The following is a 16419-nucleotide window of genomic DNA, read 5'->3' as shown; positions in this document are numbered from 1 at the left end:
CAAGCAAGCCAGTCATCCTCCTGGGTTGCTTCCTGTGATGGTTTGTATATGCTCTGCCCAGGGAGTGGCAGGATTGGAAGGTGTGGCTCTGTTGGAGTAGGTGTGTCACTGTGGATGTGGGTTATAAGTTTCTCATCCTAGCTGTCTGGAAGTCAGCATTCTGCTAGCAGCCTTCAGATAAAGACGTAGAACTCTCAGCTCCTCCTGCATCATGCCTGCCTGTATGCTGCCCTGCTGCCACCTTGATGATAATGGACTGAACCTCTGAACCTATAAGTCAGCCCCAATTAAAAGTTGTCCTTTATAAGACTTGCCTTGGTCATGGTGACTGTTCACAACACTAAAACCCTAACTAAGATACCTCCTCTGCCATGGGGATTAGGAACAGATTCACAACACACTGCCTGGACCCTCCCCTGGACCACATTCTAAGAGCCACATGATGATGTATTCCACTTATTTTATCTTCTCAACAACCTAGGAAGTGAATGCTATGACGTGTCCCCGATGGACAGGCAGGAGAGCTGAGTGTCAGGCCTGACTGAAATGCACAGCGACTTGCTATGGACTCGCCCCTACAAAGCCTCTGGCAGTGTTCAGGATGTCCCTCATACTGCCCCCTGAGGACCACTTGTGCTTGGGCAGCACAAATGTAAGCTCAAGGCCTGTGCCGGGCATCCGGGGAGCTATCACCTGACTACGTTGTCTGGGTTCCTTGAACTCATCTTGCAATGTTGCTGTTGCCTCATATCTGGGGCTCTCACAGTGCCTGGAGGGCAGTGCCTGGGCTACGCTGTGAAACTTCCTTTCTCAGGCTCCACGTGTTCTCTGCTCCACTTCTGTGGCTGTGGCCTCCCTCAGGCACAAACCACCTGCCCTGGCCTTCCCGGGTTCCTCTTCCCTTTAGCATGTTCCCAACACACCCAGTTCGTCAGCATCTCCTGAAGGATAAGCCCTGTACCCTGGGGAGCTCACTCATGCTCCATGTCCCCCAGGCTTCTCTTCCCAGCTCAGACCTCTCTCCCGGGCTCCATGTGCCTCTGTCCAAATGGCTGTGGGCAAGCTCTTTCTCCAGCCAGCAGGCCCCAGAGGATACACCCCATCTTTTCTCCAAAGCCCGTTTCTTTCCTGGGAATGATAATACTGTCCTCTCAGATATAAGTATACGTAAAATAACAAAATAAAAAAAATTAAAAAGCAGTCAGGACCTGGCATGGTGGTTCATGATTGTAATTCCAATACTCAAAAAGCTGAGACTGGAGGATTGCTGCAAGTTCAAGGCCAACTGGAGCCACAAAATGACAGCCAGGTTAGCCTGGGGCCACAGAGTAAGACTTTGTCTCAACACCCTCCACCACAAAGTAGTTGACATGACAGACAAGACAAAGTCCATGTGTTAGGAGTAAATAGTTTGATATGAAATCATCATTTGGCGTGATCTCCCTGTACATGAATATACAGAGCTATGTACACATGCTAAGCGAGGCGAGTAGTAAAGCTATGGGTAATTTTTAATGATTTTTCCTTTTAAATTTTTGTTTATTAAGTGTGGCATGGTGAGGATGGGGTGGGGTGGGGTAGGGTGGGGTGTGTCAGGGTAGGGTGGGGGGTGTCTGGGTAGGGTGGGGGGTGTCAGGGTAGGGTGGGGGGTGTCTGGGTAGGGTGGGGGGTGTCAGGGTAGGGTGGGGGGTGTCTGGGTAGGGTGGGGGGTGTCAGGGTAGGGTGGGGGGTGTCAGGGTAGGGTGGAGGGTGTCTGGGTAGGGCGGGGTGTGTCAGGGTGGGGTAGGGTGGGGTGTGTCTGGGTGGGGTGGTTGGCAGTTGTGCCACAGGACATGTGGGGACAGCTTTATGGAGTTGGTTACTTCCTTCCACCTTCATGCACATTCCAGGAACTCAGGTCACCAGGTCTGAGTGGTGTTTTCTTGGATCAGCCCTGTTTTTCTATTTTGAAGCAAGATCCCACTATGTAACTCAGGCTGGCCTAGAACTCATGACACTCCTGTCTCTGCCTCCCAAGTGCTGGGACCTTTTAAATAACAATGTGACTGATAATTGAAAATAAACTCATAACCCACCCTTGTCCCACCTCTCTGCAGGACAACACCAGAAGAAGCTCACAGAAAGGGGTGCCCCCACCCCTTATCGTATTTCACTTACTGTATTTCAGTTCCCAAATGCTTCAGGGAGATGTTCTGAAGGGCTGAGGGCATGGCAGGGACAGGTTGCAAGGCAGCTGCTGCACCCACGAGTCCAGTGGGCGTTTTCACCGGGCACAGGAACTCCTCCAGCTCCTCCTCCTCTTGTTCTAGGGAGCCAAAGACAGTCAGTCCACAGCGGCATGAACCAGCACACTTCAGTAGAAATGACTTAGTCCTGGGCTGTGGGCTCATCTCTGACAGCATTTGGTGTTGCTAAGCTGCCCAGCTAGCAAACCTGATGCAGGTTAACAGCAGCAAAGTGGCTGTAAAATGATTTGTTTTGCTGCTGAAGCCTTCCCAGAGACTCTTCACAAACATGCAGGCCACAGGTCACTCTGTATCTGATAAGCCATTAAAAAAAAAAGTCTGAAATGTACCAAAAACTTGATGTGCCAAGGCATCTATCCTAGGATCATATGTAGTACCTTAAAGCGGAAATAACTTTTTCCAGCTTTTTTTTGCTGTTGTTGTTTTACTTTTAGCATGTGCATGTATGTATTGGAGGGAGCATATATAATATGTTCACATGTGTATGGACACCCATGCATATGCATGTGCTTATGTGTGGTGGCTAGAGTTGATGTCAGATATCTTTCTCCACCACTATGCTTTTTTTACTGACACAGGGTCTTCTTTCACTGAGCCCAGAGTTTGCTGATTAGGACAGTCTATTTATCCAGCTTGCTCTGGATCTCCTGTCTCTGCCTCCCCAGGAACACAGGGAGCAAGGTACCACGACCACCTGGCTTATCTATAAGTTCTGGGATCTGAATGTAGTTTTTCAGGCTTACATGTCAACCTTTATCTATGGAGCCAGCTCTCTAGATAACCCCCTCCCCCAATTTGGGAGTAGAGTCTCACTAAATTAACCATACTGGTCTTGATCTTGTATTCTACGTTCCAAGGACCAAAGACCTAGGGTTACAGGTGCACACCACCAAGCTCGGCTGGAAATGAAGATTTTACAGCCCAGGAGGAGGCTGGGTAAATCATGATGCCTCCACACAACTGTTACTCAGCTATGTAAAAAATGTTGATGAAGAACAGTAGAGAGGTAAGCAGAGTGATTCATCTTAGGAGGCTGAAACAGGAGAATTGCTGTGAATGCCAGGCCAGCCAATGAAACCTTTCCTCCAGAGAACATAAAAGAACAGACATAGAATATTAAATGAAATAATATTAAGACATAATATAAGTGGAAAATGCTAGACTGAAAAAAGGGAGTTACATGTTGGCCATGGTGTGGACACACACCTTTAATCCCAGTACTCAGGAGGCAGAGGCAGGCAGATCTCTTTGAGTTTGAGGCCCAGCCTGGTCTACAGAGTGAGTTCTAGGACAGCCAGGGCTACACAGAGAAACCCTGCCTTGAAAAACAACAACAACAAAAACAAAACAAGAAGAAAAAAAAGAAGGAAAAACAGTTGGTCTCAATCACAAGACTCTTTGTGGGTAGGGACGATGCTGAGATGTACAAACTCCATGATTCAAGGTTCTAAATCTCAATTAAAACAAACAAACAAACAAACAAACAAACCAACAAACTTCTTGATCTTAAGAGTGTCTGGAACCACCATCACTATGGCAGCTATCAACTATTCACACAGGAACCAGATTTAAGATCAGTTAGCAGCAAAGACTTCTAGCCAGCCATCATTTTGCATCTAAATATCAGGGCAGTTCAAATCTGCCACCTAAGGACTAGGGTCTCTAATCTCCAGTGATTCTCTTGTACCGACATGTGGCATTGCTAAGTGGAAAAACCATGAGCTGAGTTCCTGCCTGGACACCTCCACACACACCTTACTGGGATTTCCTGGCGTAATGTGGATAAAGGGCATGCATTTCACCGAAGGAGTCTCTTTAACAATACCCGCTGCCTATGCCAGTTGGAGGTGGTGCATGCCTTAATCTTGGGAGGCAGAGGCAAGAACTCGGCATCTTTGAATTCCAGGCCAGCCTGGTCTATAGAGAGAGTTCCAGGGCAGCAATGGCTACACAGAGAAACCCTGTCTTAAAAAACCCCAAAACAACCAACCAACTAACCTTCTGCCATAAAAGACATTTCTAATAAAGGCAGTAAGTGGGTAAGAGGTTTAATATTCTTGGGTAAGATATGTATCAGACTAGAGGTTTCTTTCTGGCTAAAGCTGGTTTTTAAGATTAGAACAGAGTGAGCTCGGTCATGACTCACTGTTCTGGAATCTGTATGACCTTTAACTGTGTTAGCTTATGAAGATCTTTTAGTTTTGGACTTGCCAACCTGTCTCAGCTAACTTTGTAGACAAACAGCATGCCCTTATAATTTCGTACAGCCGTTATGTAGCAGTGTGTGTGTGTGGGGGCTCTACCTAACTTAATAAGTGCTTGGATACTTAGGTGTGATTACGGTTGCATGACTGGATTATGAGTGAGCAGGCTATTCTCAATTTGTTGTGGGTTTTTTTTTTTTTTTTTACCTTTGATATTGTAAAAACTTTAGGTCTACCTTCAAAACTAGAAAACAAATCTATATTCATTAAAAGTAGAAAGTTACAAAGAAAATTTAAAACACAGAGAAATATTAAGATCACAATCCTAAATACTGAAAAGCAAAATATAGCTGTTTGCATTGGTATACGATCCAAAGTACACTAACAAGAAAGGAGACGGAGGTCAGCACTGCATTACACTGGCCGTGTCTGTAAGATGAACTATAGGTCATAACACTGCATTACACTGGCCGTGTCTGTAAGATGAACTATGGATCATAACACTGCATTACACTGGCCGTGTCTGTAAGATGAACTATGGGTCATAACACTGCACTAACACTGGCCGTGTCTGTAAGATGAACTATGGGTCATAACACTGCACTAACACTGGCCATGTCTGTAAGATGAACTATGGATCATAACACTGCACTAACACTGGCCGTGTCTGTAAGATGAACTATGGGTCATAACACTGCATTACACTGGCTGTGTCTGTAAGATGAACTATGGATCATAACACTGCATTACACTGGCCGTGTCTGTAAGATGAACTATGGGTCATAACACTGCACTAACACTGGCCGTGTCTGTAAGATGAACTATGGATCATAACACTGCACTAACACTGGCCGTGTCTGTAAGATGAACTATGGATCATAACACTGCATTACACTGGCCGTGTCTGTAAGATGAACTATGGATCATAACACTGCACTAACACTGGCTGTGTCTGTAAGATGAACTATGGGTCATAACACTGCACTAACACTGGCTGTGTCTGTAAGATGAACTATGGGTCATAACACTGCACTAACACTGGCCGTGTCTGTAAGATGAACTATAGGTCATAACACTGCACTAACACTGGCTGTGTCTGAAAGATGAACTATGGCTGTCTTTTCTTCTTTACTGCCTCCTCCAGTACCTGACAAGAATTCTTTCAGAGCAAGTGACTTCAAAATGTTTAATGTTAAGATAAGTATCTAGGTTAAAAAACACCATTCAAAGTGTAAGAGAAAGGATGTGGCATGTCTGGAAGTTAATAGGGAGTGTCACAGAAAGTGGGAAAATAAAAATAATCTATGACTCTAGGACTTTATCTGTGTACCACATCTGTGAAGAAGGTGTGGATATAAAGCACCCATCCCTGTGGTGGTCATCTCTGGAGGTGGGTAGTGTGGGGGTGGAGGCTGTCCTCGAATGCCAGAAAACCTGTCTGTAATCGCTTAAACAATAGTAGGTCACGTGCTGCTAATTCCCAGCAGGCGCTGTCAACTGCACAGGCTGGTCAGTTGGCTTGGCAACAGCACTCAAAGCTATTGTTTTGAAGGCTCCTTTCCACCCCATCTCCCCAGACGTGACCTGGGCTTTCAGGGAGGGCTGAAGAAGTCAGAGGAAGCAGAGGTGCAGGGTGCTGAGGCTACAGGGAGGCCAGCAGAAGAAGTCACAACTCAAGACCCAGATGGCAGGAGCTGGGGCAGAGCTGCTCTGGGAGGCTGGGACAGTCCTTCCAACTCAAGCCAGAAGAGGAAAAGTGTGGCTGAGAGGCTGCGAATATAGCCCAAGGCCTGAGCTCACTCCTGACTTGTATGAGGAGTGAGGGTTTAGGCACCAGAGCTGAATCTCTGAACAAGGACCAGGGTAACTGGATGGGAAGGCCATGTGTGGGGTGTGGCTAGAAAGATGGGCCACAGTGTGTGTGTGTGTGTGTGTGTGTGTGTGTGTGTGTGTGTGGTGTATGTGTGCATGTGTATGATTGGGGGGATGTGTTTGTGTGAGAGGAAAATGTGTGTGTATTTGTGTGTATGTGTATGGATGTGTATGTATCTCTGTGTGTGAGGGGGAGTATCTCTCTCTCTCTCTCTCTCTCTCTCTCTCTCTCTCTCTGTGTGTGTGTGTGTGTGTGTGTGTGTGTGTGTGTGTGTGTGTGTGTGCGTGCGCACTTTGTTGTTCAGCAAAAACCTGAAGTGCTAGACTTGCCTTTGGTTGGAAGATCTGAGGCCAGGCCTTGTTTCCAAAACAAGCAAATGAAAAATCAAGACGGCTGCTCTCCACCCTGTGTTCTTCAAGGTCAGAGGACATGGAATCGGGAAAGGATAAGGCTCCATAATGTGGACTCCAATCTTTCAGATTTTGAATGGGTTCAGTATAAAATTTTCTTATTCATCAATACTTTAACCACCTCCCCCTCCGTCATTCAGAGCAAATAAAATCAGTTTTCTCAGATCCAAGTCTCTTAGTGTTTCTTTGGCAGCGACAGGTCTCTTACACCCTCTCTGCCTGTGACCCAAGATCAACTCTGAGGCTACACTACGCTACCGTGGATATCTCCGCTAAGAGCAGCTTGGAGAGGGCAAGGTCTGTGGTGAAGGTCAAAGCCAGCAGATGGTGGGAGCTCAGACATAAGGCAGCCATTTTGCCTTTTCCACTCTGCTCACTGAGGCAGCACTCTGCTCCTAAGAAGTGGGCGGTGTGCCTAGAAAGCCATCAGCTGAGGAAGAGTAAAAGGGACAGGCATACATGGTGGCCTTACCATGCTGAGACCGGCACTTCCCACTGGAGTGGGATTAGATGGCGCAAGGCCTGGAGAAAGGCCCCAGTGAGGGGGTCATGCTAGGCATGTCCAGCAGTTCTCCAGAGTTCTCTTCCCTGAGGGCTTAGGCTCCTCACTACAAAGAAGTCCCTGCCCACACAGAAGGAGGGACTAGGCCAGGACGTGGCTGCTTCCCTGAATGCCCTTGGCGGTTCTGAGGTGTGAACTTGAAGCCACAGCTTGAATTTTAGTGCAGGCATTTCCTTACCAGGGACCTTTGCTTCCTCTGCTATAAAATGAGAATAACAGCTGGGAGACAAAGGGTTAAATAGCATGGCCCCTGCCCATGCTAGAGCAATACTGGTAAGTGGGATGGGAGTTTTTGATGACAGACGTTTATGACTGTCTCCTGTAAGCTGTGACTTCCTCTGGCAATGTGTAATTATAGGAATCTGTCAGTTTTCCTGATTGTTCTTGGCTCTCTGAAGGCCACTGTGTAGGTGAAGTATAAAATAGAGATGGAAATGCTAAAAAGCTGTAGAGATCACGCCTTCGGATTGCTCAAGGGCGTGACGGGACTGCTTTTTTTTTTTTTAAGAAAAAAAAAAAAAAAAAAACCAGGACCCAGCCTCTGTGACTCAAAGTCAGAAGTGGATCAGGAGTCTTGCACAGCCTTCTGCTTCCTCAGGAAGGATGGGGAGGGGCTGAGGTAGGGCAGCATGCTCCAAACAGCTACTGTAAGGTTCACCAGCTTGCTCAAGACTCCAGGGGGAGTAGCAGGGCATGGGGGAAGTATGGGTGCCGGTGTGGGTGCGGGTGTGGGTGGTGGGTGGCTGGGTGGCAGCGGGGAGAGTCAGGCATAGTAGCACATGCAATTACCATGAGTTTTTAAACCATGCCTGGGCTACATAGTAACACTGAAGCCACTGGGCTACAAAGTGAGGAGGCAAACAAACAAGAGACTCCATAAAGGCCTTTCCATGTGTACGAGCATATGTGTATGAGTGATGCAGCAAGTTTCCACTCAGGCCCTGGGCCCAGCAGGGTAGGCTTGCTATAGGATACAAAGGCTGTCAGAAGGGAAGATCCACACATCTGCTTCCAGAATCTCAGCTAGTGCTCTCCCTGTGACATTACCACCCTGACTATAGGGACAGTACGTCCTTCCATGCACAAAGCAATGCCAACCCCAAACAGGCCAAGTCGTGTGTACTGAAGTACAGCTATAGAACTAGGGACCGGGACCAGGTTTTGCCACAGCTCAAGAGGCCAACGGGGCTCCACGCCATGCCTTTCCACCCTAGTTCTTTTTGTTCAACACACAGGAAGGAAGATCTCTCCTCATCTTTTCTCTGAGGCTGATAATGGCAAGTATGGCAACTCAAGCTATAATTTCCAACACAGACGAGGCTCCCTGGCTGACTGGTAGAGGGGGTTGGTATGAACCACAGGAGAAGGACGGGTGAAAAGGAACCATTCAGAACTCTGCCTGAAGCTGGATGTAGTGGCGCCTGCCTGTAATCCCCAGAGCCTGGGAAGAAGAGGAGGCAGGAGACTCAGGAGTTCCAGAATAGCCTCAGCTATAGAGTGAATTCAAGGCAAGCCTGGGCTACATGACATACTGTCTCATAGCAAAAAGAAAAGAAAAAAGAAAGAAAGAAAAAACAAAACAAAGGCTGCCCAGGGAAGTTAGTAACTATTCACAACAAGAAAAGGAGCAATTGTTATAGAGTAGTGAGAGTGGGTGGGTGTACTGTTACAACAGTAATAGCACGTAGGTACTATTATGATAGCAATCGCATGCACATGCTACTACGAGAGCTCCAGCACATGCATGCATATGGTAATAATAACATGAATGTGTTCTTAGGACAGTAGTAGTATTACTGTGCACGACAGCATGTACTGTGATAGTGATAAACATATATACATATATATACACACACACACACATATGTGTGTGTGATAGTGTTAATATACATGTTATGATAGTACTGGCTGGCACACATGTGCTTGCAGGTTCTATGATGAATAATAACCTAACAACAGCAGGCACACATGATTAGTGCAGCTACCATGAACTAGGCCTGTGCGCCTAACATTGCACTTTATAGCCCTTTTCTCAGTCATAAAGTTCAATATATTCACCCTTACACTCACTCTGAAAATAACCACTGTGCCAGGCTGAACACTACGGACTAGGTGACAAAGGACACAGGTAACAAAAAAAATGGTCCCTACTCTTAAGGGCTAGTTGGTGGAGACTAACAAGTATGTGGTAATCAGAACACCATGTGACGGGTCTCTCTGCAGTGTTTGAAAAAGTGTCAAGGACCTACACTGAGTCTAGGGGACAAAGTCCCGGAATGCATCCAAGGAGAGGTTGACAAGATGAGTGGACATGGGCCTCGCCTAATAGAATAGGCAGGAATTTACCAGGCAAAACAGGGGCATGAGACCCTCTTCCTAAACTCTGGGCACAAAGTGGGTTCTGAGGGGCTGGCAGAAATGTGATGAGGGTGGGAGAGAGCCCTAAGTGATGGGCAAGAACCTGCCCATCTGGGTGGGTTATCATTTTAGAAAGCCCACTCAGACTACAGGGTCAGGTTCAGACACTGGACTTGGAAGAGGCCACTGGAGACGAGGATGCTGGATTTTTCCAGCTGAGAGAGTCAACCTAAGGAGTAACAGTGAGGGGACCTAGAACTGACATGCAGTTCAGGGGTAAGAGGCCCAGGGCAGTGTCCGATTGGACCCGCTGATAGAGACTGAGGAAGGAAGGGTAGAGTGTGGCCTGCTGTTAGAACACATGGACACCTACGGGGGGCGGGGGAGCTCTCATAGGTGTGCTCAGTGTCAGACATGTGGAACACCCAGGCACTGTGGTCCAGGAGGCATACAGCCACAGCCCTGCTCTGGCTAACTGGCCTTCAACTGAAGTGGTTGAGTTTTAGACTCTGTACTAGGACCTGACTGATCACCCAGATTACCCATGCTCTGGCAGTGGCAGCTGTGGGGTGGTCCAGACACAGCACAGTGGTGGGAGAAAGTGTGATTCCCCAGGCTTCTCCATGTTGGGATATCCTACAACTTGGGGTTTAAAAAGCCTTCATTCACAGCAGATGGTGATGGCACATGTTTATTTCCCTAGTGCTATCAAGGCTGAGGTGGGATTCATCCCTGAAGTGTGTAAGAAGGCAGCACTGCACTTTCTCATCAACCCTTCTCACGTCTGAGAAGGTGTAACTTCCTGAGATGTCCTAGGGATATTACAGTGTTCTGGGTTCTGACCCTATGCAGACATTGCTCTAAGCATTTGAGGCATATGGATCCAGCTAAGCCTCAGAAGAATATGGATATAACTTTTTTCACTTCATTTGGAAGGGAAAGAAACTGACAGGCTGGCCATGACACTGAAATCCCCCATGGCTGAGACCTGAACTCAAGCAGACAGCCCATGTTCCTGTCCTAACTAATCCTACATCCTGTTCATTCCTGGTTCTGCTTCTTGGCAGAGGGCTCCTCCCACACTCCCAGCAACAGGGGAAAGGCCTGGCTATCAAATGCTTGGGTATGTGGCTGGGGTCCAGTCCATTGGTACCTAGCTTGAGGTGCAGGGTGGGCCCATTCTCAGCCAGGGCAGCAGCAGGGAAAGCAGGAAGTGCAGGCGTGCTGTTGTGGAATTCCCAGCGCTTCATCTGCAGCTGCTGCAGCCAGTAGAGCATCACTTGCTTGGTGGGCGCCTAAGGAGCACAAGCATTAGTTAGTACAGTCCCAGGCCTTAGGGTGGCACTAGGCCTGGCCTACAAAGGTCACAGAAGGTTTAGAAACTCTGTTGTGTCAGAAAAAAAGCATCACTACTGTGTATGTGTGTGTGTGTGTGTGTGTGTGTGTACTCACTTCTGTAACGGCACAAAAAAGAATCAGGCTCTGGTTTCCTGCTTAGGGGCTCCTCAAAGTCTCTGTGCCTGTTTCCTCAGATGCTTTGTGGGTAGAATACTACCAATCACAGACAGTGATTATGGAGACAAAGTAACAGAAATACAGTGCTCAGTCCAGTGCCTGGCACAAGGCAGGTACACAAATGCAATCCCTAGACAGAGACAGAGAGGCGCCACGAGGGATGAAGAGCTTTGACTAGTGACCTGGAAGGCCCAGTGACTACCGCTCTCCTTGAATGACATCTCCAAGTCTTTGATGCCTTTCTGTGGGATGGAGGTAATCCCTCCTGTTGCAGAAAGACACCAACTCATGACTGTGAATCAGGGCAGGAGAGCCACGTACACACTATGATCACATGGTAGTATCCTGCACCACTGCAAACAAGCTAGCAGTCATTAGTTTCCCAATTGCTGTACTGAACAGCTGTTTTTACATCCACTAGCTTGCTGGATCCTGCCTGAGAAGAGGGTAGGAATGATCAGTCTTTTTCCACAGATGGATACAAGTGGTCCAGGCCCCCCAAAACTAGGTCTCTCAGTTATAGACTGGCACTTTATCTTAAACATAATTTTAAAAGACCAAGCTTTGCTGGGCATAGGTGATGGGTGGCTTGCTGGATAGACAGCCTCAAGGCTACGAAAGGATGGCAAAAGGCTTACAGAGCAACTAGGGCAAGCTCACTCTTTCAAGAGGACTACAGATGAGGTGTGACCTGGGTAGGGAGAGAGGTTGTCATAGTGAGCTTCAGCTGTCAACAGGACACAAACTAAGACTCACCTGGGGAAAGGTGACTTAATCAAAGAACGATCTGGATCAGACTGGCCTGTAGCCATGTCTGTGAGGCATTTTCTTAGTTACTAATTCATGTAGGAGAGCACAGCCCACTGTTGGTGGTGCCATCCCTACGCCTGTATGTCAAGGTCAGCGGTTCTCGACCTTCCTAATGCTGTGACTCTCTGACACAGTTCCTCATGTTGTGGTGATCCCCGACCATAAAACTATTTTTGTTGCTATTTTGTAACCATAATTTTGCTATTGTTATGAATCATAATGTAAATATCTCATATGCAACCCCCAAAGAGGTTACAACCAACAGGTTGAGAACCACCAGACTCTAGGCTATATAAAAAGGAAGTGGAGTAAACCAGAGAAAGCAAGCCAGTAAGCAGTGTTCCACTACGGGCTCTGTTTTCAGGTTCCTGCTCCAGTTCCTGCCCCTCAGGGATAGACTGTGGTGTGTAAGGAAGCCAGATAAATCCCTGCCTTCCCCAAATTGCTTTTGGTTGTGGTGTTTCTCAAGGAAAAAGAAACTCAACTAGAACACGGGTGTTTCTATGACAGCCCCTTAGCCTGTTACTAAGATATCAGTAAGACAGAATGATATCTACTAATCTTTTCTTTCCACACTCTGTCCCTCTGAGCTTCAATTTCTCTTAGGCTTCACCATAACCTGATTGTCCCCAGACAAACACAAGCACCTCATTTTATTCCCAAACTCATTTGACACATCCACACTGGCAACTACTCAGACAGAGGCTCTGCTAACACTGGAGACCCTGTGACAGGCCAGCACACGTGCTCTCAGTTCACACTGAGGTTCATGAGGCAGCCCTGAGATCTGGCCAGAGTTTACTTCACATAGCACGGATCTGGGTGGTTTCTTCACTGTGAGGTCTCTTCTGTCAGCACTATTGCAACCAGGCCAATTGCTATACCTGCACCCACTAGCCTAACATCCCTGTCATCTGCTTTTTCTCCAGGGTTCCAGCTCCTGCTCAGCCATCATTCCCTCCTGGGCTCTCTGGTTACCAGCTTCCCCTTACCCCAATGTGTTCTCTGCCCACCAGCCAGGCTGAGTTCTCGTGACATTCTAATCTCATTGGACTCTCTTAGCTTAAGACTCTTAGACAACTTCTACAGCCTAGAGTCAAAGTCCAAGCCCCTGGGCCTCACTCTCCAATGTCTCCCCCTTCACCTCCATCCTTTGGGCACCTCTGTATACCAGGCTCTTGTGGCTTGCCTGTGACTTGTAGTTACACTGTGTTTCCCACCTGTGCACATATGCTCTCTCAGCATCACCGTCTTTCTCCTCTGCACATCAGGAAGCCCATCATTTCTTGTTTAAAATGATGTTTCTCTGAAAAGGTCCCCTCTTCATGTGGAGGAGCCGATCCCTCTGTCACCACATTGTTACTGTCCAAACTCTCCACAGAGTCTCCATAAGGCACTTAACTATGCCTGTCAGTTCTCCCAACACTGTTTGAGAATAAGGTGTGGGGCCGACCAAGTCTGTCCCACACCCCAGAGTCTAACACAGAGCCAGGCATATGTATAAACTAATAAAAAAATCCTGTGCCGAGGGACCCTGATCTATTGGCCTAATCCACACTTGTCTTGTGGAAGAAACACAAGACCTAAGCCCACATGACCTCTAAAATGTCCTTTCTGGTCTAAAAATTAAATTTTTCATTATTTTAATGGTACCCCACCCCCACCCCTTCCAGCCTAGCCAGCCAGCCACACTCTGCCAGGGAAGGAGAACTAATCATATGGGCATTCTTGCATCTGGGCATCTGCAGGTTGAGGAAATAGGGAGATACAGACCAGGCAGTGGAAAGGAAGACCTGCATCCCTGCGCCCCTGTGGCCCTGCACCCCTGCACTCCTGAGCCCAGAGAACTAAGCCCACACCTGTCCTCCCAGCTAGGTGACAGAACACTTCCCCTTATCATGATAGGTTCTGACCTGTGGTTCCATCAATCTGTGTGTGCATATGTATTTATTCAAACTGCATTTACTAAGAACTCACTAGTTCAGACATGCCTGGATGAACAATCCAGGCTGATCAGTGAACTTACATATTGCCCCTCCTAACCCCTGTCTATGTCTTCATTCACTCTGGTTGGCCAAAACACCAAGACATGAATCAGATCCTGGCCTCAAAAAATGCAACCACAGTATCTTGACGGCTTCAGTACCAAGGAAGTAAGTTAAGGAAACTGGGTGGTTGAGCACCACCAAAGTTTTGGTACAGGACTGGGAGATTCCAAAAAGTGAACCATATCGTTGTAAATGAATGCCCGGGCTGAGTCATTCCCTTTTGTCTATGATTCAGTTTCTTGATGCATAAAAGGAATCCCTCACCCTTGCCTCTGGGAAGGCAATAAGGAAATGGTGTGAAAGCTAAGTGGGACAGCTCCAGGCTCTAAGCACTCGATGGTGATCACCGTCCGGGATTAATTTACAGTGACCATGCATTTAGCCCTGAAAATTCGCTCAAGCTATAAAGGGAATTGGGGGTGAGGAGTACCACTTACCTTGAGGGTAATAACTCTGTTGGGAGTCTTGATTTCAAAAATGCCCTCCTCTTCAGCGTCCGCCTTACAGTCAAAGACCGCACTGGAGATATCGATGCTGTCCAAGGGGTTAGCATCCTGCGCGGTGCGCGAATAATACAGGTGGCACTTCCTCTCGTCGTAGTAGAACCAGCGGCATTTCCAGCCCTTGATGGGTCCTTTGCCGCCAAACTTACTTAAATACCCACAGAGTTTCTTAGGGACCGTGTCTAGAGGTCGGGCGCAGCCCTCCGAGTTCCCGGGAGATGGCACCTCGGGCTCTCTGGCCAGGCCCGGAGGCTGTGTGGACTCGGTGGAAGGAGTGCGCTCGGGGCCGTCCCCCATCGCTGCTGACCCGCTGCAAAGGCCTGCGGCACCGGAATGCCGGAGGTCCGGCGGGCACCTGGGAACAGACGACACCTGGCTGGGGCGGAGCCGGTCCGATCCAGCCCCCAGAAGAAGGAGGAGAGCACCCCTGCCGGCTGAGGAGCGAGCGCCTTAGACACTCGCCAGCAAACCCAGCCCGGCGGCAGGCCCCGCCCCCATCACGCGAGGACCGCCTCCAGGTCCCGCCTACCAAACCAACTTCCGGCTTGTCCTCTGCGCTGTCGGCCATGTTGCTTCGGTCGCCTGTGGTCGGTGCGGGTGCTTCAGTTTAAAAGACAAGATTTTTTTTTTTCCTCTGAGGTGCTTTAACCGTGGGAAGGGATGCAGGAAGACATGCCAAACTACCTGGCCGTGGCATTCGCGTGGAAGCTTTGGAGGATGGCGTCCTCTACAGCCGCCACCCTACGGGTGCCGCGCGAGCCACCGCTGGACGGCGCATCGCGCAGCCATTGGCTGAGTGCACGCGGAGCCGGGCGCTCCGTTTCCGGCGCTGCGGCGCGCCACTCTTGAAGCTAAAAAACTTCGGAAGTTTTCCCAGACACCTCCTCCTCCTCCACCATCACCCCTGCCTCGGCTCGCATTCACCTTACAGCTCCAGTCGCCTTGCCTTGGGCGTCCTGCTGCAGTTGCGGGAACCCAGAGCCCATCTGTGACGTAGCTGAGCTTTAAATGAAAGAGCCTAGGATCCAATCAATTCCCTCAACTTTCTGCCTCAGTTTCCTAATGCGTCCCAAGACGTATTTCGTCACTAGAGCGATACACCTTGTTCCGGTTCACCTCTCTTCTGGAGCTTCATCCTCGCCTGTTACTTTGTCACCTCAACTCCCTTGTGTGGTCCGTTTCCAGGCCAGGGGTTTTTAATACGAGCGGAAGTATGGCAGAGGCGACCGCTCTGAGTATCTGTATGTTTTTAAGATTCCCGGTGTTGAGCGACTTTCACTACCAAGGTTTTCTCACGTAAGGATGGGTAGTGCTCACACCTACTCTACCCTCCACTCCACGACAAGCAAATTTATGGTGAAACTAAGGAGCCCACCTAGACTTGCAGAGGCCACTGGACGTTTGATTTTGTAGATGGGGAAGGTAACAATCGGCGCTGTCTACTAAATACCAGGGGGACCTCTTTATTGGTAACAGCTTACTTTCTCATTCCAAATCAACATTGGCCATCATACTTAGTTTTCTGTTCATAATTTTACATTTTTTACGAAAACCTTCAGTACTTCCTTGATCCACACCCGTCCATCCTTAGAACTCCAAATACAGAAGGTAGAAAGGGGTGAGTCTTCAATAAATGTTAGCTGCTGCTAAGGGGCAACAAACGACTTCAAAGCGGTAAGCCACCAAGAGGATAATAGGGTATTTAGCAGAACGCACACCACTGAAAACTGGAAAATGCTGCAATTTTATTTATGTATTTATGTATTTATTTATTTATTTATTTTTTAAAGATAAGGTCTCATATAGCACAGGCTGGGTTCAAGCTTGCTGTGTAGCCAAAAATGACTTTTAATTCTGAACGGTTCTGCCATTGGCAGCAGAGCCAGACAC

The 16419-nt window shown here is 48.2% G+C and overlaps 1 protein-coding gene across 5 annotated transcripts in view; it reads right to left on the bottom strand.

Annotated features, from left to right (window-relative positions):
* Tbc1d2 (TBC1 domain family member 2) overlaps positions 1-15007 on the bottom strand; it is a 47045-nt gene extending 32038 nt beyond the window's left edge. For 3 of the 5 annotated variants that reach the window (XM_034503111.2, XM_034503112.2, XM_034503113.2), the window contains exons 1-3: positions 14464-15006; positions 10807-10948; positions 2158-2305 (exon numbers count right to left, since the gene is read on the bottom strand). In XM_034503111.2, the coding sequence (XP_034359002.1) occupies positions 2158-2305; positions 10807-10948; positions 14464-14826 (653 nt within the window). In that variant the 5' untranslated portion in view covers positions 14827-15006. Of the gene's footprint in view, positions 1-2157; positions 2306-10806; positions 10949-14463 lie in introns of all 5 variants that reach the window. The other 2 variants (XM_034503110.2, XM_076935005.1) reach the window with 1 other exon arrangement.
* Positions 15008-16419: the final 1412 nt, after the last annotated feature.

This window comes from Arvicanthis niloticus, chromosome 5 (genome assembly GCF_011762505.2).
Source record: "Arvicanthis niloticus isolate mArvNil1 chromosome 5, mArvNil1.pat.X, whole genome shotgun sequence".
NCBI classification, from domain to species: Eukaryota; Metazoa; Chordata; class Mammalia; order Rodentia; family Muridae; genus Arvicanthis; species Arvicanthis niloticus.
Note: the sequence above shows the minus strand (reverse complement) of the source record. Positions and strands in the feature narration are given on the sequence as shown.